Source organism: Ochotona curzoniae, unplaced genomic scaffold, assembly GCF_017591425.1.
Source record: "Ochotona curzoniae isolate NIBS_2020 unplaced genomic scaffold, NIBS_Ocur_1.0 contig_64, whole genome shotgun sequence".
Lineage (NCBI taxonomy): Eukaryota > Metazoa > Chordata > Mammalia > Lagomorpha > Ochotonidae > Ochotona > Ochotona curzoniae.
The window spans coordinates 9,322,729-9,349,750 of record NW_024466502.1 but is presented as its reverse complement, the minus strand read 5'-3'; the positions used below and the strand labels follow the sequence as shown (position 1 = coordinate 9,349,750).

The 27,022-nt window shown below is 46.2% G+C and overlaps 1 protein-coding gene across 4 annotated transcripts in view; it reads right to left on the bottom strand.

The window, feature by feature from the left end:
- The window catches only part of DOCK9 (dedicator of cytokinesis 9), a 279,755-nt gene extending 255,050 nt beyond the window's left edge, over window positions 1–24,705 (bottom strand). For 3 of the 4 annotated variants that reach the window (XM_040991186.1, XM_040991184.1, XM_040991191.1), the window contains exon 1: window positions 24,253–24,395. In XM_040991186.1, coding sequence (XP_040847120.1) covers window positions 24,253–24,381 — 129 coding nt within the window. In that variant the 5' untranslated portion in view covers window positions 24,382–24,395. Of the gene's footprint in view, window positions 1–24,252 lie in introns of all 4 variants that reach the window. The other variant, XM_040991194.1, reaches the window with a different exon arrangement.
- Window positions 24,706–27,022: the final 2,317 nt, after the last annotated feature.

Genomic DNA, 27,022 nt, shown 5'->3' with positions numbered 1-27,022 from the left:
CCATGTAATCTCACGCCTTATAAGGCTCTCTCTCACTATCTTATAAGCTAACGCTGACTGAGAGTATGCTCTGCTGACAGCTGCTCCATAAATATTTACTGAGATAAAACAGAGGAGGCCAGGCTTCTTCATTCCTCAGAACACCTAAGCAGCTGTCAGGATGGCAAGACACCGAGGGGACAGAGGGCAGGAAGTCACAAAGGATACCACAGGCTGCAGTATGCTTCCTCTTCTTGTTAAAAATAAATAAATCAATAAGGCCAGTATTTTCTTTTCCTCTTTTGCATCTGCTCTTTGATATTCCCTTTATCTCCAACATTCTCAAAGATCACACACACAGACACACACACATGCCACTCACCTACACAAATCTGCCTCTCTTCATTGACACCCATGCCTACCCCGCCTTCCCCTGACTGACTGACAGATGTGAAATGCAGTGAGTTAATGAGCCTTTCAACCAGTCATCCCAAAGCTTCAAGCACCAAACACATTTGGAATGACCGGTCCAGGCCCGCAGCTGACTGGGAGGCCAGCTTTAAAGGCGATCAGGTCCACAAGCGAGGGGCAGCACACAGATGAGATAGTCTTCCTGGGGACCGAGGAGTTCGTGCCTAACCCTCCCCAACCGCACAGTTCCCCAAAGAGCCTGCCTTTCCCCTCACCACACACCCTGATCTCCCACTTCCACATCTCGCTAGCCTATTTCTACTGTTTGGTTGCCTAGATGTATTTCCTAATTCTCCTAGGACAAACATATATTACTCTTATAACAGAAGAGGAAAAAATTAGGTCTGATTTTAAAATGCTCAAAAAGATGGTTCCCTAAGAGTGTAAGTAAGTCATCTTTTTATAAATCTAATTCAGCAAGAATTTTGTCAGCTTTTAACTTAAAAATAAATAAAACTCACATACAGTTTACATTCACTTTTACAGCTCATTGCCCCTCCCAGGCAAACTTAGAATGACCTCATGGGAAATAACAACCAAAAAAACAAAAAGCCTCTCTCATTTTTTTGAATTGTCATGTGTTACCAATCTCTGGTCTGACAAGTTTTTAAGTCATGGAGCATATACACTTGTAATCTCCTGACTAAGCACATAAATAAAAGGAAAACCTTTCGGATGGGGCTCGCAGAGTGACTGATTTCCTCCCCATCGCCTCGTTTTCCTTAAAGACACAGAAAGAAGGAGGTGCTTCTGTCAGCATTCCCCACACAGGCCTCAACAGGATATCTCCATTGGCTGCCTGCCTTTCTGCTTTGTGTTCTCTGCTCCGGACAGGAAAACTCGCTTTCCTGCTTTCTCAATACCAAGTGCGTTAGTCCTACAGGGAAAACATCCCCTCAAAACCCACCCCAAGGCTACACAGAAGGCAAGAGAAACAAAAGCTGGCCCATTCTCTGCCCACATATTCCTCTGAAAGGCAGCCAAGGGCTGTGCCAGTATGGTGGCTAAATATCTTGTCTTTTTAGCAGAGGAGAAAGAATTACGAAGCTGCTGGTCACCACCTCAGAATCGGCTCTGCTGGTATGGGTGTCTTCTGGGCATCCATCATGATTCCCCACAGACAAACCCAGTCACTGTGAGACACGGAAGTCAGACAAAGGATTCCATCAGGTGCACAGCTCAGAGTACCCAAGGTCCAGGGAAGCAACCCACAGGGGCAGCCACTTGCGGAAGGGCTTGGCATGCCCATTAGAGGACTAAGGTTAAAGCTGTGCAGTGCACGGGGCAGAGTCACCACAGGGAAGAACAGAGACAAGCAAATGATAAAAAGTTCTGGGCACAACGAGAGATCTGACTAGTGAGCCCAATGCTACTGCTGCCATAGCCCCAGCAGTCAGGTGCCTTACCTAGGCCAGCAGGGCACACACAGGCTCCTGTCACACATGGAAGCTGGGCCTCATGTGCTCACACTGTCCTCCATTATCAAGCGACAAGAGTCACATCATCAAGCCTCCCTTTACTTAGCGCTGCCAGGAGCACCCACCAGTGTGCTCCTTGTTGCTGCCACCCAAACCTACAGCTTCCAATCAAGTGGGCTCAAACCCGCAATAAGTTCTCACAAGACACGTGGGGATTATCCAGCTTCTAAGATGTGTAAATAGCAATAATCATGAATGAGTGAAATAGGAAGACATACAAAACCAAAAGCCCTAATTTTTTAATTAGATGCAACAGATTTTAAATCACTCTGTCAATTTGTTGAAAGTTTCTAAACATTTGCCCATTGCTTAATTTCTCGTGTCTGGCGGGGCAGCTAAAAGCAGCTCACAAACCAGCCCGCCCCTGTCTGCGGATCTCACACTGAGTACTGCTTCCTTCAATAGGAAGAGTCTCAACACATTCACTTCCTGCCTTCCCTGGACCCCTCGACTGAATCCCGAGAGTCCTCTTCCCTTTGAGGCTCACGCCCATTTATCCTCCTCTTCTGTGTCTCCACGTCCCCTGACCCTCACAATGGGAACACAGACGGGAGGTTCAGTCATCGGCACAGAGACAACAGCTGAAGTCTAGATGGTTAAAGGAGCTTGTCATACCCATTCTCCTAAGGGGACAGCCACAACAGGAAACTGTAAGGGAAAACAGAAAGACGTATAAAAGGAATTGTCATTTCAACCCCGGTCACCATATAGTTTAATAATGAGGCAGTAATAATTGTACTTGAATAGCAAAGGAAGAGTGTTTCAAAGAGGCCAAGAGATGTGTCAGGACGGCCGAGAGGTCTAAGGCGCCACACTCAAAGAGGACAGAGAGGTGTATGGTCACACAAAGGAAAAAAAAATCCCAGAGGAGGAAAACCAAGAATACTTTCCCAGCTACGACTTACCACCACCACGCAGTGACTCAGCTTGTACATGGAAACATGAAAGAGTCCACATACAACCTGAACAGGAGTCCCTGCCTCACGAAACAGAAGCTTTCATTATCTTCTCTTGAACAAGTAAACTACAGAAATATGCAGGAAAAGGGTTAAAAAACAAATTACCTACCTATACAACCTGTCTCTAAAAACTGCTAGATATGAACCTACCATTTTAAATAAAAGGCTTCTTTCATTTTTTCCCTTAAAAGGGGAGGGTGGAAAGACATTCCAGAAAGCTGAGATGAAATCAAATGTCAACTCTGAAGGCTCAGGGATGGACATGGCAGCTGCTGCAGTCCGGTGGTTAAGCACACACTGATTTGGCCTGGGTATTTTAGAGGACTAGACACATGGTTTTTAATGCTGTCTGTTCTCCCATAAACACTCTAAAAAATGAAGTCCTTTCAGAGCTCACTGCTAATCCCATTCTCCAGGGATGGTTTATAGCGGGAGATGAGATTCTCATCTGTCTGCAACGGTTCATCTGAAAGCAGGGAGCAGATCAATTCTACACCTGCCTCACAGGTTGTGTACCAGAGCTGGGGGTTCTCAGGATGGCAGAGGACTGAGACGGAAAGCTGCATCAGAGCCTGTGCTCCCACCCTCATGCAGGAAGGGAGCTCCGTGCTCACTGTAATCCAGAGGAAGGAGGATCATTAATAAGCACTTACTCCATCAATACATGCCCTTGTAGTATCAGATTCAAGTACTCATCAACCTTATCCCAAACCCCTTCCTACACATACCTTACACATTACTCGTTCATTGCCTCTTGCCCACATGACAGCGAAGGCCTCTTAAAGAGCAGCTAAACCCCAGCCCTCTTCCACTCTCCACACTCCAGCTACTAAGCTGCAATAACAAACAAGGCAGTCACCGATTCTCAAGGTGAAGCTGCGATCTGGGGTCTTCCAACCCAGGGTCCCATCTGACCCTTGTCTTCACTCCGTGTTCCTTGTCTGACCCCACTCACCACACTTCATCTGACTCAACTGCTCACTGTTCCTCCGCTACATCCCATCATGTCCAGCCTCAGGCCTCACTGCATGGGTCCCTCTCCACAACAACAAGTCTACTTTCCCATCTCCAACGCCATCTCTTTCAGAAAGCATTTCTCATCCCCTCACTTGAGGCTCTCTCCCACCTGCCACCCCTTCATGTTCTATTGAGATGCACTTAATGCTTCTGTTGCCCTTCTCCCGCCCCTCCCAGGTGTCAGCACTATGCGATGACACCTGTCTACCTCATCCTGGTTCCCCAAAGCACCTAACACGGTATTTGGCACACTGCAGGGTTCTACATAGGAGCCAACACATGTGCTCATGTAACTAATGTACATCAACAACGAAAGGTCCACTCAGATACATATGGGAAATAGTGCCCAAGTATCAAAAACACAAACACACACACACTCGGCAAATAACTGCTCACTTCCAGAGAAATATCGCCATGATCCACACGTCCTAAATGGCAGGAAGCAAAGACAACAATGATAATGCTAAAAATCAAGTCTAAACCCACCTACATACACCTTTTTAGAAGAATTAGTTATTAACAAAGGAAGCTATGTTTTGGCAATTTTGAAAGAAAAAAAAAAGGCCAATACTTTTACCAGTTCTGCTATCATTACCCCATGCAATCTGTTCGTTGTCATTTTTTTTAATTTACTTATTTTTATTGGAAAGGCAGATATATAGAGAGGAGGAGAGACAGAGAGGACAATCGTCTGTCCGATGATTAACTCTGCAAGTGGCCACAATGGCCAGAGCTGACCCAATCTGAAGCCAGGAGCCAGGAGCTTCTTCTGGGTCTCCCACACAGGTACAGGGTCCGAAGGCTATGGGCTGTCCTCAACGGCTTTCCCAGGTCACAAGCAGGGAACTGGACCACTGGGATTAGAACCAGCGCCCATATGGAATCCCAGCACATTCAAAGCGAGGACTTAAGCCACCACACTATCACACTGGGTCTGGCTGTCACTTAACTTCCAAAATCCCCCAAGCGAAGAATCCAGTAGCTTTTACAGTCACTAAGACATCAGACCAGAGTACCATGCAAATCCGTGTTCCACAGAGATTCAAGTCACTAATGCTTTTACATAAAACACAGAATTTTCTTTTCATGCCCTATGCTCACAATCAGTTCAGATTATTTTTATTCTGAAATCTACAGAAACTGGTTTCATTTTCAATTCTAAAGGAAGTAGAGGATTTACAGTTCTTGCACCTTCAACTCTGACATACAAATAGCCACAGTAACATGCTACTCACACTTAAAATAACAAATGTGTTACACTAATGCAATATTGCATGATTTAACATGGCTTTTATTATGGCTTCTAGGGATTAATTAATGACAACTAAAATCCAAATCCCCACATATTTGCATCTTTACACCTATGGAAAATATGCTAGAAACCAAAGAAAAATAAATGTCCTGTTTTCTCTAGTAAGGACTGAAGGAAACTACCTGTTTCTAGTTAATATCTTCTTTTTTTTTATTGGAAAGTCAGATATACAGAGAGGAGGAGACACAGAGGAAGATCCTCCATCTGATGATTCACTGCCCAAGTGACCAATGGCCAGAGCTGAGCTGATCTTAAGCCACGAGCCTGGAACCTCTTCCAGGTCTCTCACATGGGTGCAGGGTCACATGGCTATGGGCCGTCCTCGAATGCTTTCCCAGAACACAAGTAGGGAGCTGGATGGGAAGCAAGATTGCGGGATTAGAATCGTTCCCCATATGGGATTCTGGCGCATTCAAGGCAAGGTCTTTAGCCATTAGGCTACCATGCTGGGCCCCGAAATGTCTTCATTTTTAAAATTTATTCATTGGACCTGGCGCAATGGCCTAGTGGTTAAATCCTCACCTTGCATGCACCTAGGATCCCCTATGGACACCAGTTCATGATCCGGCTTCTGCACTTCCCATCCAGTTCTCTGCTTATAGTCTAGGAAAGCAGTCTAGGATGGCTCAAAACCTTGGGGCCCTACACCCACATGGAAGACCTGGAGGAAAATCCTGGGTCCTGGCTTCAGATTGGCTCAGCTCTATTGTGGCCACTTGGGGAATGAAGAATGAAGAATGAAGATGGAAGATCTTTATCCCTAGTAGAAGGACGCTGTGAGTCTTTTGCCTTGCAAAACCAGAGCCAGTAGCAATTCCTCCAGCGGGCACCAGGAACAAGTGATATGGAAATGAACAAGCAGGAAACCACCAGGTTCACAGATTTAGATAAAGGACCTGCTAGAGGAACAAGACTTGTTTTGGGCAACCGTACCTAACTGTTGAGATGTAAATGGCTCAAGCCCCTCCTTCCTGGATGCCTGCGTGACAACTTTCTTTTCAAGTTCTGAGGCTGATAATAAACTTTTTTTAAAAAAAGATTTATTATTATTATTGTTTTTTATTGGAAAGGCGGATATACAGAGAGGAGAGACAGAGAGGAAGATCTTCCGTCCAATGATTCACTCCCCAAGTGAGCGCAACGGCCGATACTATGCCAATCTGAAGCCAGGAGCCTCTTCCGGGTCTCCCACGCGGGTGCAGGGTCCCAAAGCTTTGGTCCGTCCTCGACTGCATTCCCGGGCCACAGGCAGGGAGCTGGAAGGGAAGCGGGGCTGCCGGGATTAGAACCAGCGCCCATATGGGATCCCGGGCGTGCAAGGCGAGGACCTTAACCACTGCACCATCGCGCCAGGCCCATAAACTTTTGACCACCAGTCAATAGTCCAGGCGTCTCCATGCACCAAGTTGTTCGCTGCAGGACAGCGGCACTCCCTGTCTTTCCTTCTCTCTGTAAATCTGCCTTTCCCATAAAAATTTTAAAATCTTAAAAAAGAGAAAATTATTTATTTATTTATTTATTTGAAAGGCAGATAGAGACATAGTAAGATCTATTCTCCTGGTTGCTCCCCAAGTGCTGGCAGCAACTGTGAAGGGCAGGGCCAGTGGGGGATGGAGGAAGAGACTGAAATTCCAAGCCAGAAACTCCATCCATGTCTGCCATGTTGATAGCAGGAATTCAAGCAGATGAACTACCTGTTTCTTCCTCCCAGGACACATAGCCAAGAAGCTGGACTGGAAATGGAATAGCTGGGACTCAGATCAAGCAGTCTGATATGGAATATGAGGTGGTTTAATCTCATGCACTATAATTCCCATCCCTACATATACAAGCTTCAGATCTCTTTCAGATGGTAACAGCTATATTACCAAAAGTTAAAATTAAAAGCCTCCCCTCCCAGCTCCAAGCCACTCTGACCCACCTTCTCACTGCACTCCTACACTGATCAAAGTTTCCTCTGGGCCCACGGGGTATTTTCACAAGAAAGAAACATTACATCACTAAAATATCCCAGAGCGAAAGACATGAAGGTTCTCATATCTCTCCACTTTCCAGAAAGCTGGCTTCCCATTCAGCACCCTCTCTTCTTCCTTCCAAGGTACAAAATTAGCCAAGCTGCCTAGACTCCCACCTCTGCATCTTTACCACCTCTAGATTCTAAGTGTTAGTGTTTGCTGAGTGAATGAACGATCAGTGGCAACTGAAAGCACGAGAACTTTCAACTGCACTAACCCTGCACTTTTTTCTGTTAGTGTCATCATTAAGAACTCAAAAATGACTCAAGATCTGCTAAGATCTTCACAAGACTCAAGGCAAGATGCCCTAGACTGACACTGTGGAAAAAGATCCTAAGGGAAATCTGGAGCGGAGAAGACTGGCGTGACTACCCCCTTCCACACCACCCCACCCACTAGCAGCACCAAAGGTCACCCTGGCTGGAAGTGGGCTCCAGGCCTGCACCAGGCCAGGCTCCAAGGCTAGTGCACTGGCCAGGAACAAATCAAGAGTACTGCAGCTTAAACCAACTCCGGGCTGCTCAGTGCCTCTCCCAGTTTCAGGTGCCAAACCCAGGCAGCAGAGAGACAACAGAGGACTTCCAGGCAGCACCCAGTTTCTCCCTGCCACTGATTCTCTCAGTAAGGCGTCAGGCAGGCTGTGAGGTGAGGCTGGTTGGGGGTTTACTGCCCAAGGTGAAATACACTCAAGATGCCAAGACTGCACAGTGAAAGACAGAAGCAGATTTTTCTTCTCGACACTGCAGCCTTGGGAAAACACCTTTAATTCCCTCAAAATGAGGGAGATATTCCTTCTTGTTAAGATTTACTTATTCATTTAAAAAGCAAAGTTACAGACAGTGAGACCTTCCATCTGCTGGTTCACTCCCCAGACAGCTTAAAGGGCCAGTGCTGGGCTGAGGCTGGGACTAGGCCAGGAGCCTGTAGCTTCATGGGATCTCCCATATGCAGGCACATTCGCAGGGAGCTGGAGGGGAAGTGGAGCAGCCAGGACTTGAGGGATGCCGGTGCTGCAGGAGGTGGCCTTACCCACTCTGACACAGCACCAGCCCCTGGGGAGCTATACCGAATTTCCCTCCTTCAGATGGCATTTCCCATGCCTACGCCCTTCCCCACTTCTCCACTTGAAAGGCTTCCAGAGCCCACCAACTTCACCTTCCTCTTGTCCATCACCAAAATGCTAGATATGTGGAATTTATCCAAGGTGCCTATCTGCAGCTCAAGAAATCATCATTCCCTCCTAGTGATTCCTCCTCTCTCACTCTACCTCTTACACATGGTGTAACTCAACACCGCTCTGTGAGCACAGCTACAAGTTCATGCTCCCACGAATCTGCAAGTCCTTGGTGATGGACTAAAAGTTCATTTGAAACATCGTTACTAGTTTTTCACAAAATCAGTAGACAATACACAATCTTCAGTTTCAAAATAATTTCATTTGTTTTGGAAAAGATAAATAAGCATTCTCTTATCACATATTACAGAAGGTTCTTTAAAAAATAAAAATAAAATGAACATAGTAAAAGTGACGAAAAGAGAAAGTTAACCTAAACAACTTAATACTCTGCAAATTCTAGCTAGGATAATAGTGAATCTAATACACTATAAATCACCATAGGAACCCTGTCTCTACTTATGAAAAGGCCATGTTAGAATAACAGCTTAAATAAGTCCTCTAGACAATCCTAGAAATGACATTTTTTATAATACAATTTGAATCAAAATTGCCATTTACAGCAACATTTTAACCACATCAAAGCAGCCCGAAAAATACATAACAAGATTGTCAGTACTTTGTTTTCTACCCACAAATTTTAGGTTCATAGGTCCTAGAAGGATTTTCCTCAAGTCACATAAATTATTTTAACCAAAAACCTGTAAAACTAGTAACAATTACTAGTATATTAATTATTGCTTCTTAAATAAGTTATTGTGGAGATTTTTTAAAACAAATTTTATCATTTTTACTTATTTCTTTCTCTGTTCATCCTAATTTCTTAAACAGAAAAGGAAAACTTTGTTGATTTGTGGCAGCACTTATATCAATCTCACAAACTAGCCTGGGATCAATGAAATACAGCTGGTATAATGAGGATCCTTCAGAAAGTTTGTGGGGCCTAGCACAATAGCTCAACTGGCTAATCCTCCCACTGTAAGTGCTGGGATCCCATATGGGCGCCAGTTTGTATCCTGGCTGCTCCACTTCCCATACAGCTCCCTACTTTTGGCCTGGGAAAGCAGTAGAGGATGGCCCAAGTCCTTAGGCCAGTGCACCCATGTGGGAGACCCAGAAAAAGCTCCTAATTCCTGGTTTTAAAACTGCTCATCTCCAGTCACTGCAGCCTCTTGGGGAGTAGATCTTTCTCTGTCTCTCCTTCTCTCTTTCCAATAAAAATAAATAAATACATAATTTTTTAAGCAAAAGTTTGTGGAAACTGCAATTAAAAGTAAGTGTAAGAGCTGGTGTTGGGTCTGGTAATTAAGACGCTGTAAGCATGCCCCCATCCTATATATGACAGTGCCTCCATCTCAGCTCTAGCAACATTCCTAACTTCATTTTCCTACTAAAGGGTACCCCAGGGAGCAGTTCAGGATGCTTCAAGTCATTAGATTCTTGCAAGTCAGTTGGGTCTCTGCCACCTACACAGGAGTTTTGGATTCAGTTCCAGTTAAAAGCTTTGACATCTGTGCAGTGAATCAGTGCATAGAAGTTCTCTTATTTCTCTGTGTGCCTTTAAATTAAATAATTTTTAAATAGTTATTCTGGTACAAAAAAAGTTCAAAATCTATTTTTTTTTTCAAAATACATATTTTCCATCCACTTTGTGAAGTTCTTTAACACAAGCTGGGAGGAGATCCATGGTACAAACAGAAATTCCACATTCTGCTAGTATCTGATTGCCACAGTCTTAAAGATACTTGATGAAACACTAGTGGAAACAAAGTAAATTCAATTATGTGCTACAGTCAAGGAAAATTCCCTGGGACTGGAGGTAAACTAGATTTTGTTCCTGTCTAATACTAACTAGATGTAAAGCCACAGACAAATGACCTTATTCATTGTGAACCACATCTTTCTCATTTGTAGAACTAGGAAACTGGACCAAACGCCCTCCTCTTTTCATCTTCAGAATAGTATGATTTCATTTCCATGTCACGAAGTTCTTTCAACCCACAGAAATCAAGGTACTTTCCAAAAAGATGCATTTATTCAAGTTCATCACATTTAAAAGTTATAAAAACCCCCAATGTTAAAATCATATTTGAAAATCTTTTTAAATTAGATTGTTATCATTTTGAAATTTTTATGTATTTGAAGGGCAAAATTACAGATATTTATAGCTGTAAGAACAGATAAATCTAGAGAGAGAGAGATCTTCCATCCACTAGTTCACCCCCCCCAAATGGCCTCAAATGCTGGGACAGGCAAAAGCCAGCAGCCCACAGGGGTGGCAGTGAGCAACTGGGTCATTTTCCACTGCTTTCTCAGGAGCATTAGCAGGGACCTGGATTAGAAGTGGAGCGCTGGGACTTAAGCTGCTGCTCCTAAGAGATGCCCACATCGCAGGTAGCAGCTTAAACATGGCACAACAATACTGCCTCCAAATTGTATCTTTAACTTGATGCTTTGGGACATCCCTACCACTTTATCAGGAGAGAAAAAAAATGTTGAGCTATGTGACCTTACGAAAATCACTTGTCTTCTCTAGTCTCCAGTTTCAACCTCAAAAACGAAAATAAAGCCATCCTTATCTGTCTAAATTTTCCAGACTCAAACAACATGCCCTTTTTTGAAAGAAACTGTACAGTTTCATGATTTCACATGGGCCTCCTCCTTCCTTTAAAAGCACTGAATGCAAAGATCTTAACTAATCAACAACATTTTTGCTATCAAAATTCACTTACACACTCTCAGTTCAGGGAATTCACTTCACATTATGATGCCCACTGATACAAAGTACTAAGATACAAATATAAACGCTCAAATAGTACCAATTTAAATTTTTTTTTTCTTTTTGATATTGTTTACACAGTTGAGAGGGATACACAGCCATGTGGGCTTCTGATTAAGATGGGGAAGGTCAGGGATGGAGGAAGGTGGGTGGGAAGCATGTCTTAGTCTTTTTTTTCTCCTATGTCTGGGGGAGAGGTCAGGGAAAGGGCCGCTCCTTGCTATCAAACTGCATCAGTACCCTGGGATGGAGGACAGTCCTTTGATGACACTCTAGACACCCTGATGTGATGAAGAAAAATTGCACCAAGTTTTAAAGAAAGATTTATTTACTCCTTTAGGAATTCCAAATCAGATTTACAGAGAGAAGGAGAGACAGAGATCTTCCTTTTGCTAGTTTCACTGCTCTCCCAAGTGGCTGCAAAAGCTGAAATGAGCCAATCTGAAGGCAGGAGCCATGAGCATCTTCCAGGTTTCCTACAGGGTCCCAAGGACTTAGGCCAAACTCCGCTGCTCTCCCAGGCCAAAAGCAGGGAGCTGGATGGGAAGCAGAATAGCCAGGACATGAACCAGTGCCTATATGGATTCCTGGTGCTTGCAAAGTGAGGACTTAGCCATTGAGTCATTGCATTGGGCTCAAAATACACCAGTTCTAATCTCGTGCTTCTAAAGGGAGAAAGATAAAGATCTTCTAATCACTGGTTCATTTCCCAAATGCCCTCAACAACAACAGCTGGGCCAGGCAGAAGCAAGGAGCCTCGAATTCCATTAAGGTTTCCCACATGGGTGGTAAGGAGCCAAGAAACTGCGCTATCAGCTGCTGGGTCTCCAAGAAGCTGAAATCAGAAGCAGGGCTGGGACTTCAAAGCTGTTCCCCCACCCTGGCACCCCAAAAAACATTCTTAACCAGTGCCCTAAAGACTTTTTCCCTTAAATGCCTTATATATATAAAATACCAAAACTTCTCTCCCATGTTTGCCATTTATCCCTTTTTCTCCATATGTTACTTATGAAAGCAAAACAACTGTGAAATATTAGAACACATTAAAGATTCCATCTTTTTGTGTACTTCCTACCAACATTCTCTTACACACATTATAGTTGATGTAACTGTACACATACATATTTCTATACACCAAACGCTGAATTCTAATTTTACCATGTTATAAAATCTCCTTGAGCTACACTTGCAAGGTTTATAACAGGGTTATAGGATAATCCTAGTGGATTCCCTCACAGGAGCAACAGCTTGCACTTAGTGACAATTTACTGTGCGCCAGAGTCTATTGTGTTTTAGATGCAAATACTCTCTCACAATGATCACAGGTAAGTGCTATTAAATGTCTATTCTCTAGCTGAAGACACTGAGAATGCAGAACGAGGAAATGGAAGGGCTGGAGCCCCAGAGTTCCCGTGCTCAGCCACAACACGCTCCCACCACCCCCATTAAGGACAACACCCTAGAAATAGAAACTTATGCCAGTGTGTTTCTGTGCTCCAGAACTGAAGGAATAAACATCTAATACTTACTCCTGAGACAAAAGAGAACAGTTTAAACACATCTGTAAAGATCATGAAAGATTTTCACGAAAAAAAGTTTATTCTTTCTCTTTCAAGTGAATCATTCTCTATGCACTAATTAGAAATATATTCCACGATTCAACTTGTATCTTCTATTAAAAAAAAATAGAGTACATGAATCTCAAACTAAGAAGAGAGCAAACTCAATTATGAAGAAGTATAAAGATGAGAGTTTATAAATCTCAAGCTAAAGGCTTAAACGTTCCATGCCAGCCTTGTGGTGAGGTGAAGTAAGCTGCTACAGGTAATGCTGGCATTCTCATGTCGTGTCCCAGGTGCTCCACTTCTAATCCAGATCTCCAATAATCCACCTGGACAAGCAGTAGATGTCTCTAGTGCGTAGGCCCCCACAATATGTGAGAGACCAAGAGGTGGAGTTCAGGCTTCCGGTTTGGGTCTGGCCCAGCCCTAGCTCTTATGGCCACGTAAGGAATAAACCACCAGATGGGAGATATCTCTTTCTTGCTCATGTTCTTTCTCACCGTTTCTCTAACCCTGCCTTTCAAACAAACTAGGGCCCAGCAGCATGGCCTAGTGGCTAAAGTCCTTACTTTGAATGTGCCGGAATCCCATATGGGTGCTGGTTCTAATCCAGCTCCCTGCTTGTGGCCTGGGAAAGCAGTTGAGGATGGCCCAATGCTTTGGGACCCCGCATCCATGTGAGAGACCTGGAGGAAGTTCCTGGCTCCTGGTTTTAGATGGGTGCAGCTCCAGCTGTTGCGCTCACTTGGGGAATGAATCATCGGACGGAAGATTTTCCCCTCTCTCTCTCTCTCCTCCTCTCTGTATATCTGACTTAGTAATAAAAATAAAACAAATCTTAAAAAAAAAAAAAACAAGAAAGTAAATCTTTAAAAGACACAAAAGTTTTTGAGTAAATGTCAAGAGGTCAGTTGAGATCCTGGGCAAAGTATATGGCCATATCCTTTCACATTCACTTTCAGATTAACATTCAATAAACAAGGGAAGTCTCCAACACAAGCAGGAGACAGAATTAAGCTGCCTTTCAATCTTGCCACACCCAAACACTTTCTTAATTGAATCTATCCCTGTCACCTTCAAGGAAAGGGGAACAGAGAGATTCAAACAAAGTTCTGATCAAACATTCAATCTAATAAGATAAAATAAGATAAGACAGAAATGATGGCACAACCCAAATGTTTCTTGGATGGTAAAACTCATTGTTCAATAAATGAAGAGCACTTTGAAGAGTTTTATTAGTTGCATTTTTGCTTTGTTTTGTTTTCCAATAAAAAGCAGAATATCTTAAGAACTGGATAAGAGGCTGGCATTGTGGCACAGCAACTAAAGCATCTGTCTGAATACCAGCTTCCCATGTGGGTGCTGGTTCAAGACCCAGCTGTACCACTTCTAGTCCATCTCCTTGCCAATGAACCTGGGAAGGCAACAGAAGATGGCCCAAGTGTTTGGGTCCCTGCACCCTTACAGGAGACCTGGAAGAAACTCCAGGCTACTGGTTCAGCCTGGTCCAGTCCTACTGCAGCCATTTGGGGAGAATTAACTAGCAAATGAAAGAGCTGTCCTCTCTCTCTTAACTCTTTCAAAATAATAAACAAATATTTTAAGTGAAATCAATATGCTCTATTATACACTAGGACTTTAACAGTCTGTGTAAACAAAGGACCCTAAATAAGAAAATCTTTGTATCAGAATGTGTAACTGTTTTAAAATACTGCACAATGAACATCTGACCAGCTTTTCCTAAACTAAAGCAGAGTCCAGTCCCAAAGATACACACTGTTACATGTGCAAATATCCTTAATTTATCCTAAATGGCAATGAGAAACCAGTGATAAAGAAATCATCACCCTGGCAGCAGGGGGTAAGTTCAAACGAAATAAAGAGAAATGGGTGCAGAAGGACACCGAGGAATAAAATAAAGAATGAAACCATGAGTAGTTTCAGATACAGAGCCTCTAGGATCTGTTCATTCATGCAAAGAAATACATACCGAGGTTCTGCTAGGTGCCATGCACTGGGAATGGTGAACCAAGAGTCCAATGAGGGACACAGACATTAAACATATGTACACCCAAATGAACCTGGAAGTGCTGTGTGGGAAAGCACAGGCAGGGCATGTTTTAGTCTGGGAAGGCAGACAAGGACATGTGAGCACAGCTCCAAAGATCAGGCTGTGGGGAGTCATTATTATCCCAAGCAGAGAGACAGCTTCTGTCAAGGTCCTGGGATATAGGAGCGGGGCTGACACACAGATCTAAAAACCTGGCCATGTGAGTGAATGGGGAGAGTGGTGCCTGGTAAATGGAGTGTCTTAAAGTGTAAGAGGAGTCTGGATCCCAAAGGTTATGGGAAGTACCGGCACCTTCAGGATTCTAGACTTGAATCCTTAGACAGGGAGTAACAATGGCAGCACAGAAACCACCAAGAATGGACCCTACACCCTGCCACTTGAGGCAGCAGGACAGGCAAAAAACAGTGCAATGGGGATACCTGTGACAGGCTCAACACATTCTAGTTCTCAACAGAAGAACTTTGTGTCACATTCAAGATGATGGCTGTCCCATCAACCCGGGTCACAGGACAACATGGAATTGGAACCCCAACCCATACTCAATAACAGATAGGATGAAGGAAAAAGACATCTTTCTTTTCTAAGTGCCTGAGATGCAGGAGTGTTCAACCATTGTGACTCGTGACTTAACAGAACATGATGGGCGGAATGATGCTTTAATGAGGAAAGCAAAAAAGGAGAAGAACAGAAAAAACATTGGAGCAGTTAGAGATTTCACAGTTGGCGCTAATGAAATGATGAGCCTCCCTGAAGAAAATTAGAAATGAAGGACAATTTAGTTTGGCATGAAAAGAGACAAGTTGGGTATGGAACATGCTGCACTCAGGGACTGGCAGGGCAGTCAAGCACAGGTGCCAAGTGGGATAAGAGAAAAGCAGGTCTGAGCTGAGGGCACAAGTAAGAGCAGAGATGACACTGTGGCAACTGCAGGGAGGTGGGAGAGATTAAACTGTGAGCCCACAGTGGGGAAGAGCCTGACTGTGGGAAGGGACAGAGTGAAGGAGGCAGAGGTGGAGAGAGGCGCCGAGTCATGCAGAGGGCAAGACTGAAGCCACGCCACAGCAGGCGCAGGAGCAGTTCTCAGGTAGCAGAGGAGGGCAGAACACACAGAGTGAGAGGCAGGAAGAGAGAGGCCAGCAGAGGAACACGGCATGCCTGGCAAGGCGAGCTGGAAGCCCCACATCTGCGACACAGACTCTGGCATTAGCCATCCTTCCAGACCCTCACCTCTCCACACCTGCTGAAATCTAAGCAACTTCTCAAACCACCAAAAAGTGCAGGTGCTCAAGTAATTCAACAAACCAAAATAACTCAAAATAACTGGCCTTGCCTCTAAAAACTACATAAATTGTGATGTGACAGAACCCATTTATCACAGCACATTGTCAGCACATTTGTCCCATCTCGTTTCTTCTAAACAACAAAAGTAACACAAGTCAACTACAGAAATTGGGTTGGGGGTTGGGAGACAGAATCCAGGAAACAAAGCTTGAACTTTTCATAGCTCCATATCCAGAGATAACCACTCCTGGCTTTCCATATCCTGGGAGTGGGCATTCAGACCAGTAGCTAAGGCACCCATCTAAGAATTCCCAGCTCCAGGTCCTGACTCCAACCTCCTGCCAATGCAGACCCCAGGCCACAGCAGTGATGGCTCAAGTCACTGGATTTCTGCTACTTCTCCGAGACCTGGATTTCCTTCCTAGTTTCCAGCCCCATTCCCTGTGGACATGTGAGGAGTGAGCCAGCCACTGGTTGCTCTCTTACTCTGTGAATCAGTCTCTTTCTTTCTCTCTCTCTCTCTCATTTTTTTTCAAAGTGCATCTGTATTCTGGTTCACACTGAAGGATAAATGCAGATACAGGGTTATTTCAGAAAATTCATGCATATTATGAAAAAAGCTATGCAAGGATGTCAAAAAAAATTCTGCACCAAAATAAGCTTACCTTTTAATTCTACTTTTACACAGGCTGGTTGAAAATGCCCTCATACATCACAGAGTCAGCCAGTCAACTGATGTGTATGACACATTTCTGCTACAGAAAATGATTCATGACGGGTTTATCTTTAAAAATTCATTCTTACTATACCACATTGTAAAGTTTGTGTCCAAAATTGTACATTTTCCAGTCTTTGCGCTTCTTGAAATAAATGCACTTGATAAAATATTGTGGTCAGTCTTTTTCTCTATACCCTTCTCAATCACTGTTTCCACACATAAACTTTTTAAAAACACAACTGGGCTCATACTGCGCTTATCATCTTATTTAGTCCCAAAAGAGACGCTGTAACTATAACCCGTCACATTCAATGACTGCTCATGTGGCGGTTAGTGTTCTATCTAGGAGCCTGGTAAGAACCCACTCTTTAATTCTCACAATAATCCAGTGAATACACACTATTAGCACTCCTATTTTTATGACAGGTATGACTGAACTCAGAAAAGCATGACCACTGCCCAACTTCATACAGATTAGCAGTCAAGGGTTTATCAAACCCAAGTAGCCTTATCCAAAGCTCCTTTCTCTAGGCCCACGTACCCCATTGCCTCCCAAAACTGCAGTGCAAGAATTTTCACCAGAAATCATTCCTAAAAAAAACTTATCAGCCTCATAAATAGTCCACATTCTGCAACTTAATTAAACTATTCCTACAACATTAGGATAGCTTGCCGTTGGTCTGTAATTCACGTTATCCACCTAGAACAACCAGTTACACCAGGCACTGTGCTTCACGCCGATTTCAGGTCAAAAGGCTGGTATTTTAAACAGTGGACCATGGAACGGGAGCATGTGCAGGTTCCTGCTCTACAAAGCCCGACTACAAACAGCTTATCCCACTCATTATGGTCTAAAATTCCAGGTGACACGATTCTCCTAAAATACCACGTGTGTGGGGCCGCTGAAGCTGCAGAATGGTGTGACCCTACAAGCAAAGTTCCTGGTTCATTAATTGCGTATTAGTGCCCTTTCCTACTTTTCTACTGGACTATTATTTTTCAGACTGATTTCTACAGATTTGAAGATTTTTTGAAAACACTATAATTGAGCTTATTGCTACAGATAAACAGCTAGAGGATAACTATTGCTTCTAAACTTCTTGTTTGACCTTTGACTACAAAGTCCTCACGGCATTCAGAACAGAAGGAAGGCGATCACACATGAACAGGCAGCACACACAGCAAATAATGTGAAGCCCTAGTGCCCAAGTTCAAGACCAACCCTCCACACAAAGATGTGACCTTCAGGTGATTAGGCTCATGTGTGCAACACCTCAAACACCCGAAGACACCAAAGGTGCTCAGTAAAGGATAGCTCCTGCTCTAGGCAGCAAGGTAATCTTTTCTTTAGCTAACATAATAACCAAGCATTTGTTAAGTGCTTACTTTTGAGAGTTTTATATGCACTGTCTTTTATAATCTCAATTTTAAAAAGAACTCTGTAAGATAATGATGGATAATAATTCCAATACTCAGCTGAACCAACTGAGGCTTGGGTCAAGTCCTCAGCTACACAGTGACAAATCCCAGAACAAACAAGCACCTTCAGTCCTATCACATTTAAAAGCCCCTCTCCACATCGGCAGGATTACTTGTCCATGTTTTATGCCATTTCTTCTGTTTATTCTACATTTAACCCTTGTATTTGGTTATAGCTTATTTCAGCACTGATATAAGGTAAAGTTCCAATATTATTTTTTCCCACATCAGTACTATCTTTCGGAATAGTACACCCACAATATCTTACTGCTCCCCACATGGCATCCTAACTGCTTAGCCATGCTAGACTTCTTCCTGGGTGCTTTCTTCCCTGTCACAGACCCTTCTTCCCAACCCTGAGCTTGCATAAAACAACATTCTTTATTCCCAGGATTACGTGTAAGGGAAGCGCTCTTTAAAAAGTATCCGTTCACGTGCTGACTTGAGCTGCTTTTCTAAAGTGTGTTCCAAAAAGGGGAAAAATATGTTTTATGACGTATTTTCAGCCAATCACTGTAGCTGCAAAATTTAGTAACTGTATTGCTCAAAATTTCTCTCCTTTCCTCCTAAAATTTTCCTTTCTGTTCCCAAGATACTCTGTTCCTTCCTTGCCTACCTGGGCATTTTAAACATTTACTCAATTCTTCATTCTTTCCTAGAAAAAAGGAAAGAAGTCATCCTTATCTTTGCTTATATTAAGTCCTCAATTTATCCAAAACCTATTCTTTCCCCAAGACACTCGTTCTCTGTGACTTCCCCCTCCTCTCTTCTCTGAAGCACATGTTTGACTTTAAAATTTTATTTTTATTTGAAAGGCAGAGTTAAAGAAGGGAGAGAGAGAGAGAGATCTTCCATGCACTGATTTACTTCCCAAATGGCTTCAATGGATGGAGCTGGGCCTAACCAAAACCAGGAACCAGGTTCCCCACTTGTGTGCTGGGGTCCAAGGACGTGAGCCATCCTCCATTGCCTTCCCAGGCCATAAGCAGGGAGCAGGACTGGAAGTGAAGCAGCCGGGACAGGAACCGGTGCCCATATGTTCATGTTGAAGGCGGCAGCTTAGCCTACCACACCACCAGGCAGCCCCACACCTTTGACTTTTTTCAACGGTGCCCCTCTGTAGTATTATCCAACTTTTCAGAGACAGCTGATCAAAAACCTTTAGATCATAAAACCTTCATGCTGATACAACACATTCGCTGCACCCAGAAGAAAATTCTAACTCAGAGCAGGCCCACTGTAAGTAAGGATGAAGATTTCGCAATACCTTCCCTCCCTGTTCAAATTCAAGGCATTACTAATGTCCTCGTGTTTCCTAAGAGGCAAGTGGAATAGAACACAAAGAAATTGAACCTGGGGTTGATTATCTGGTTGGAGATGAGCCTCCACCCTGCTTCCTGTATTTGGGTACATTTCTGTTTGTTAGGACTCCACCAGCGGGTGGAGACACACAGTGAGGTGAGCTGCATGCCAGCTCAGTTGTCGGCTCACTAACATATCTGATCTAAAACACAGCCAAAGTGATGGTGGCCCTTACCTGAGGATTTCACCACCACTGGGCTCTCACATTACTTGAGATAACACTGGAATCCTGAGCTGACTGAACAGAGTGGGTGAGGGGCTCCGGTGTTATCATCCCTTGCCTTCTGCCCCACCTCCTCCAGTAACACAAAGGAAAATGCAGCAGGGCTAGATCTCAAAGGGGTGCGGCACGGTGTCATTGTTGGCAAGGGCTTGACATCGAAGGAGAGGGTAAAGCTGAGCGTACCAGGATAAGATCAGTAAGGAAGCCAGGCGGCCAGATGACTTAGATATTAATATGCAAGTGCTAGATAGCCAAGAAACCCATGCAAAGGGAAGTGTCACCGAATTTATAGAAATCTTTCAGAGAAAGGGTATTTTTAGGCCCTGGGTGGTAGGTACTGTTACATCTAGGCCATTCCATTCTGACTTTAATAGATCTGAAAGTCCCAAAGTAAAGTTCCCTCAGGAGTGCCAAAGCAATCACCACTTGACTCTGCTCAGGGAAGGACTTCTAGCTTCTTTTCTTCTCAGCTTGCATACATTTTGAACAGGCTGCCCTTCTGATGATTCTAAGTCACAGGAAGCCAACTCTGAAACTGTGAGGGTCTTTTTTATCAGAAAAATCGCCAATTATTCTTCCCTACGGTTACTAATATTACTAGCAGTATCTCTACTGTTCATTATACTAAATTCATGCTTCAAAATAATTCAGTGCAACCCCTTATTTACCGGGGCAGGACTCAACTGCTAATTGCTCATTCAATCCTCTGAACGACTCTGCAAGGGAAGCCTGATCACCATCTTCACTATACCAACGGGGAAACTGAGGCCCAACAAGCTCAGATTATAAACCTCAAACTGAACAGTTAGTAAGACCTGGCACTACAATCAATTCTCTAAACTACGAGAATTCTAGGACTAAAATCCACAGCTCACAAAATAGAGTTAATGTCACCATACAGTTCTAAGGCTTATTGGAAAACTGCAAAAGTTTCTTTCTTTCTTTTTTTTTTTAAATTCTGATTAGAACAAACTGACAAGATTTGTTTTTGTTTTTGTTTCTGTTTTTTAAGAATCTGGGAAGTGTGAACAAGATACGGATACATTATTAATTTTATCATCAGAGCAGGCAATGTGACATAGCACGTGAAGCACCCCCGTGGTGCCAGCATCCGGGCAAGCACTGGTTTCTGTCCCAGATGCTCCACTTCTGTTCCAGCTCCCAGCCAATGGCCTGAGGAAAGCAGCAGACGATGGCTCACAGGTCTGGGCTCCTGCCTGTCACGTGGGAGACCTGGGTGAAGTTTCTGGCTCCGGCTTTGGCCTGGCCCTAAGTTAACCATTGTGGCCATTTGGCAAGTGAACCCGCAGATGGAAGATCAGTCTCTCTCTGTGTCCTCCTCTCCCTCTGTGATTCTTTCAAATAAATAAATCTTTTCTAAATTTTCATCTTTTTAATAATATACACTAGGTATACAAGGTTGAAATGATAAAAGACCTAGGGCTCACAACCACACACACACAAAAAAAAAATTAAAAAGGAGAAAGCACCAAATTCAGCAAAATTTTGATAACTGCTGAATCTAGATAACGATAATTCATTCTATCTTTTCTACTTTTTGTATGTTTATTTTCAAATCTTTCAAAGTGATGCTAAATCACCACCACCCACAAGCCCGAGACCGTGAAAAATGAAGTTACTGAACAACAAAAATTTTATAAGCATGTGTCATTTTTACATTTTAAAGTTTGTTTTTGATGGTCATCTTTATTACCCACTGAGCTATTTAATTCTGTTGCTTCTGACCTCATAATTTTCCACACATTAACACCTGAAGCATGAGAACTCATTAAATTCATACTTTAATTCTTTTACTTAAACCATCTGCAAAATTGCTGTATTAGTAAGCTAATTAAGAATATTTTCTTTTTTTAAGATTTATTTATTTTAGGGCCTGGCGGCGTGGCCTAGTGGCTAAGGGCCTCGCCTTGAATGCACCAGGATCCCATATGGTCGCCGGTTCTAATCCCGGCAGTTCCACTTCTCTCTCTCTCTTCTCTCTGTATATCTGACTTTGTAATAAAAATAAAAGAAATCTTAAAAAACAGTTTTATTTATTTTTATTGGAAAGGCAGATATACAGAGAGGAGGAGAGACAGAAAAATCTTCCATCTGCTGATTCACTCTTCAAGTGACCACACAGTTGGAGCTGAGCCAATCTGAAAGCCAGGAGCCCGGAGCCTCTTCCGGGTCTCCCACACAGCTGCAGGGTCCCAAGGCTTTGGGCCGTCCTAAATGCTTTCCCAGGCCACAGGCAGGGAGCTAGATGGGAAGCGGGGCCGCTGGGATACAAATTGGTGCCCACATGGGATGCCAAGGCAAGGACTTTAGCCCCAGGTTACAGTGCTGGCCCAACTAACTAAGAATATTTCTTAAGCAGTTACTATGCTGTAGATATTAAATTAACACTGACCCAAGTTAACAAAGACACAGCAAGATAATATTTCCACCGAACATAAACCCACAGATCATTCAATGCCAAACCCTGGCCTGGGCGCTGCTCTGTCTCTACAGAGGACTGGAACTTTCTGCTTAGAGTCTGATATAACAAAGCCAAGCAACAGAACAGGGAGCACAAGCAGACAGTGGCGGGAGGTGAAGGAGTAAGACTCACAAATAAGTTTTAGTGTCTACAAGCTCTGCCTATATTCTACCACTAAAAAGCATGGTAATTCATTTCCCATGTATTACTCAGTCGGGGAGGCCCACCTGCCTTTTAAAAGCATTGCATCACAGATTTCATCAGGCAAGTGACCATGGACACACAAGACTAGGAGTTGAGACATCAGCCAGGCATGTGCTTAAGGGTGTCCAGGGATGACAGATGTGCCACCGCAGCATCCTGAGATGCCACACAGTAGAAGCATGGCACACAGGGAGATAACACCACTAGGTCATTATCAGTAGGCCATCCTGACAGGAAGGGCAGACATGCAAACACTGCCTGCAATGACACTGCTGTGCTCCACCCAATCAGCTGATGAACTAGTGCCTGCTTGTCAGCCAGGGTCTGTCAGCACTGTGGGAATGATGGCCAGGCAACGGCCTGCACTCACTCACTCTGCTTCAAGTCTCTCTTGAGCACAACAGGGCGCAGTTAAAAGATCCACGTTCCACATCAGAACAGAGAAGATGCCTCAGAGGTTACGGGCCTTTCCTTAACACACCTAAACTGGCAAGTGTCGGCAAGATGCAGCAAGCTGAGGTCAGGCGGAACAGCCGAAGTCTGCAGGCCCTGAAGGACCTGACCAAGCTCTACTCCACTCCCAACTGCTCTCCGACTCCTCATCAATGACTTCCCTGCTTATGGCAGACCAAATCAGAGTTTGAGAAACCTGGAGTTGGCAGAACCGGCAAATAAGAGAAAATGCAAACAGAGCAGACTGGATACGAAAATCAAGGAAGCTCTATCTCCAATAACCACAAACATCCTTCACGTCATCCTGCATCCGACCAAAAAGGGGTATCAACCGGCCACCAAAATGACATCTCTGCCCTCCGTTAAGGGACTTGGCCCCCACCACCAGAGAATCCCTTCCAAGGCCCAACTTCTTGCACGGCTCTGACACTACAAATTACCATCCCTCCCCACAAACACGCCCCTTTCCAGAAAGCCTGCAGAGGCCACTCCCCCTCAGCATCCCGGGGAGCCCGGTGTGTGGCCCTAGCAGAGAAAAACTTCATTTACAACTTCATTTTCTTCACACCCAAAGGCCTAATCTCCCAGGATGAAACCTGTCTCGGCCACATTCCTCTTGCGCTGCCAGCTTCAAGAGCGCAAACGGCCCCAGTGAGGAAATGGCCAAGGGTTCCTATTAGGCCCCCCCAAAACCTTCACAAGAGGCGTCAGGCCGCACGGCGCAGACCTGGGGACCAGGGCAGAGGAGACGATGCTGGATCTCTTCCCTCTTGGAACGCAACTCCTCCCAACGTGTCAACAGGCCCCCCTAACTACGGGGCCGCAACAGGGGCTGGTGCTGAAGCCCCCACCTCCACGCCCCGTGCTGCTTGCAGGTGCCTAGCTCCTCCGGTACACAGGGAGAAAGAGGAGGCAAGGAAAGCAAAGTCCCACTTGGCGGAACTCGGGTAAACTGGGAGCTGGGAGACTGAGCGAGAGGGAGATCTCCGAGGAAATTTCCCATGAGAAACGGGCAAAGCGTCCCCGGACAAGAATGGGGTCTGGGGAACTGCGATCCGCCCAGAATTTCCTCTCGCCCAGTTCAGCCCCTTTCCCCTTCCTTCCCACCACCTCCTAAAGCCCTGTACTCGGCAGGGTGGGTCGACCTGAAAAAGCCCGACCTGCACGCGCGGGGCTACCTGCAACGGCCTCCCTCCCTCCGGTCTCCTCCCACCCCGGCCGCCCGGCACTCACCAGCAGCACCGAGCCGCGCACCACCTCCGACACGCTCTGCCGCAGCTCCGCCGCCGTGCCCGGCTTACTCAGCGCCCGGGTGAACTTCCGAGTCTCCGCCGAGGCGGGGAGCAGCGGCGGCTGCGACATCCTCCCGCCGCCGCCGCCGCCTCCCGCTGCCCCCCGGCTCCGGCCGGGCCGCGCGGCCGCCAGGTGCGCCCCGGGCGCCCGGCCCGCTCCTCCCGCGGCTCCCGGCGCCGACGCGCTCCCGCTTCCCCCGCCTCGCGTCCGGCCGCCGCAGCCGGGGCCGCGCCCTCCTCCCGGTGTCACGCCCCGGGCGCCCCGCTCCGCGTGCTCAGCCCCCCGTGCTCGCCGCAGCTCCGAGGCTCGCGGGGAGCGGCAGTGCGTGTGGCGGCAGCGGCGGCCGTTCCATGCCACCAGGCTCCCTGCGCGGCCGCCTCCTCGGGGCGGGGTGTCCGGCGCGGCGCGGGGCGGGGCGGCGGACGGGCAGGCGGGCGGAGGAGGGGCCGGCGCGGCGGGACCGCGGGCCGGGCAGGTCGGCGCGGGGAGCTCCCCGGGGGAGGTGCGGGCCGCCGAGCTTGTCTAAGCCCTGGGTCGCGGCCCCTAAGGCGTGGGTCTTCGTCGCATGCCATCGGAGGGCGTACGTCCCAGGGTTGGGGGGTCCCAGGAGCTGGATTTGGGACGCTGCGCCCCTCCCCTGCCCCCCGGCCCGCGGCTGCTCGAGGCGATCCCGAGGTCCCTGACAGGGTCGGGGCTCGGTGGCCCTGCGCCCCTGCTATGCACCCTGGGCCGCTATGGGCATGCAAGTCTCCTCAGGAAACTGGTTTTATTTGTGCAGCACGGAAAAGACTCGGGGCCTGGCCGTCTCGGACGGAGCTGCCCTGACGGGACCTGGCCTGGAGCAGGTGGCGTTTCTCGGCCCAAACCCGCCACTGGGTGCCCGGAGGCACGAGCTAGCGGGGGAATAGGGACTGAGGCTGGACATGAGAGGCGCGCAGACCCTCACCACAGACGTGCGCACCTGCGCCCCGGTTAGCTTGTCTGTGGCAAGAGGCCAAGGGCCAGCAACCGGCCTAAGGGACCCCCCGGCCGAGCGGGGCAGGAGCGCCGGACTGCTACCGCTCGGCGGGGCCCGGGAGAACGGGGATGCGCCAGCCTGAGTGCGCGCCGGGACCTGCGAAGGGCGCCGCTCGCGACGGCCACGTGTCTGAGGAATTCGTCCTCACACGTCCTTTCCAGCCATCCCTGGGGCCTTTACTCCTTTTCCCCTCGGTTCTTAGGCAACCCAGCGCAGCCTAATCCGGAGAGGGCGCGAGCTCGCGGCGCATGCTCCGTGGCGCGGATTTGGGCGGGTTCCTGAGGCGGAGAGCCTGCGTTAAGGATGGCCCTGCTGATTGGCCAGCCTGCTGAGGCCACACCCGTCGCCTGTGGTTGGCCAGCGCCTTACCTGCCCGCCAGGTCGCTTCTGTAGAACCAGGTGGCTTGTGTTATGTTGGGGCTTTTAATTGACCGGGATTCTACTCTGTTGGCTCTGCCTTCGGACCGGGGAGGGTCTCCCCAAGAAGCCGCTGAACTTGACCAGACAATGAGATGCTGGACTCTATGCTTGGGGTATGCTTGCAATGAAGGAATCTCAACTAAACCTGAACTGTGGTTGTGCAACGAGGGGGGGGTGGGACGGGGAGGAGGAGCCCACCATGAGGGGGAGTGGGGGGGGGGAATCCCAGTGCCTATATAGAACTGTGTCACATGATACAATGTAATTAATATATATATGTATATAAAAAAGAACCCGGTGGCTTGGAAAACAAGGCCCCCAAGAGAATCCTTTCAACCAGTGTACTCTGAGTGGTAGCTGTGACCGCAGTGGGAGAGCCTGCCCTTGGTGTCCCTCCCTACCAGAAAGCCAAACACTGGCTTAAAACGTGACTTTAAAGTGATAGGGGAGAATGGCAATCAAGTGCAGAACGCTAAACACCACTGTTCTGGACTTAATGGGCAGGTGTGGCAAGTCCTAAGACTGGAGGTGAGCATGCAGTCAGCGCTCCGTGCTTGCCGGGTCGGATTGTTTTGCTAGTGAGTTGGGACCACAGGATGCAGCCCTGGCAGTGCCTGAGGGGTTGGAAGATCAACAGAAGAATGTGTGATCGTAAGGGCAATTAGACACTAATTCATTTCCTCTTCACTCCCCGGGCCTCTCAGCCACTGAAGCAGAGCTGAGGCGTCCTGAAAGAGCCATGGACACTGGAGCAGAGGCCAGCCAGCTGTCTGCATGACCAGGCCCAGCTCACACGCAGTCAAAGTCTGAGCATCATAAATGACTGGACTAACTGCCTAAAAAGCCCAACGCCAGTTTGTCCCTAGCTATGTTTTCTTGCCTGTCTAAGCAACATCTACTTCCACAGAAGGCAGATAGAATATGCAGGTTTTTTTTAATTAAGATAGAAAATAGCACCACCCTAGGTTGAGAGCTTTCATTTTCTTTGTTGTTTCCTCCCCCCCCCCACCCTTTTTTTTAAGAGCTGTAGGATAGAGGAATATACACACACACATAGGTACTTTTAAAAGTTTAAGAAAAAATGGAATTGAAAGAATTTTTATGCAGAAGTTTTTGAAAGCTTTGCTTGGCTTTTTTATAATACACATTTTCCAACAAACTTTTGTAGACTCCTCACATACATGGATTTCATTCACTTCAGTCATACATGCTGTGCTTGCTTTCTGACTCACTGTATTCTAGAACTGACCCTTTCCACGTGGGAAGCAAGGG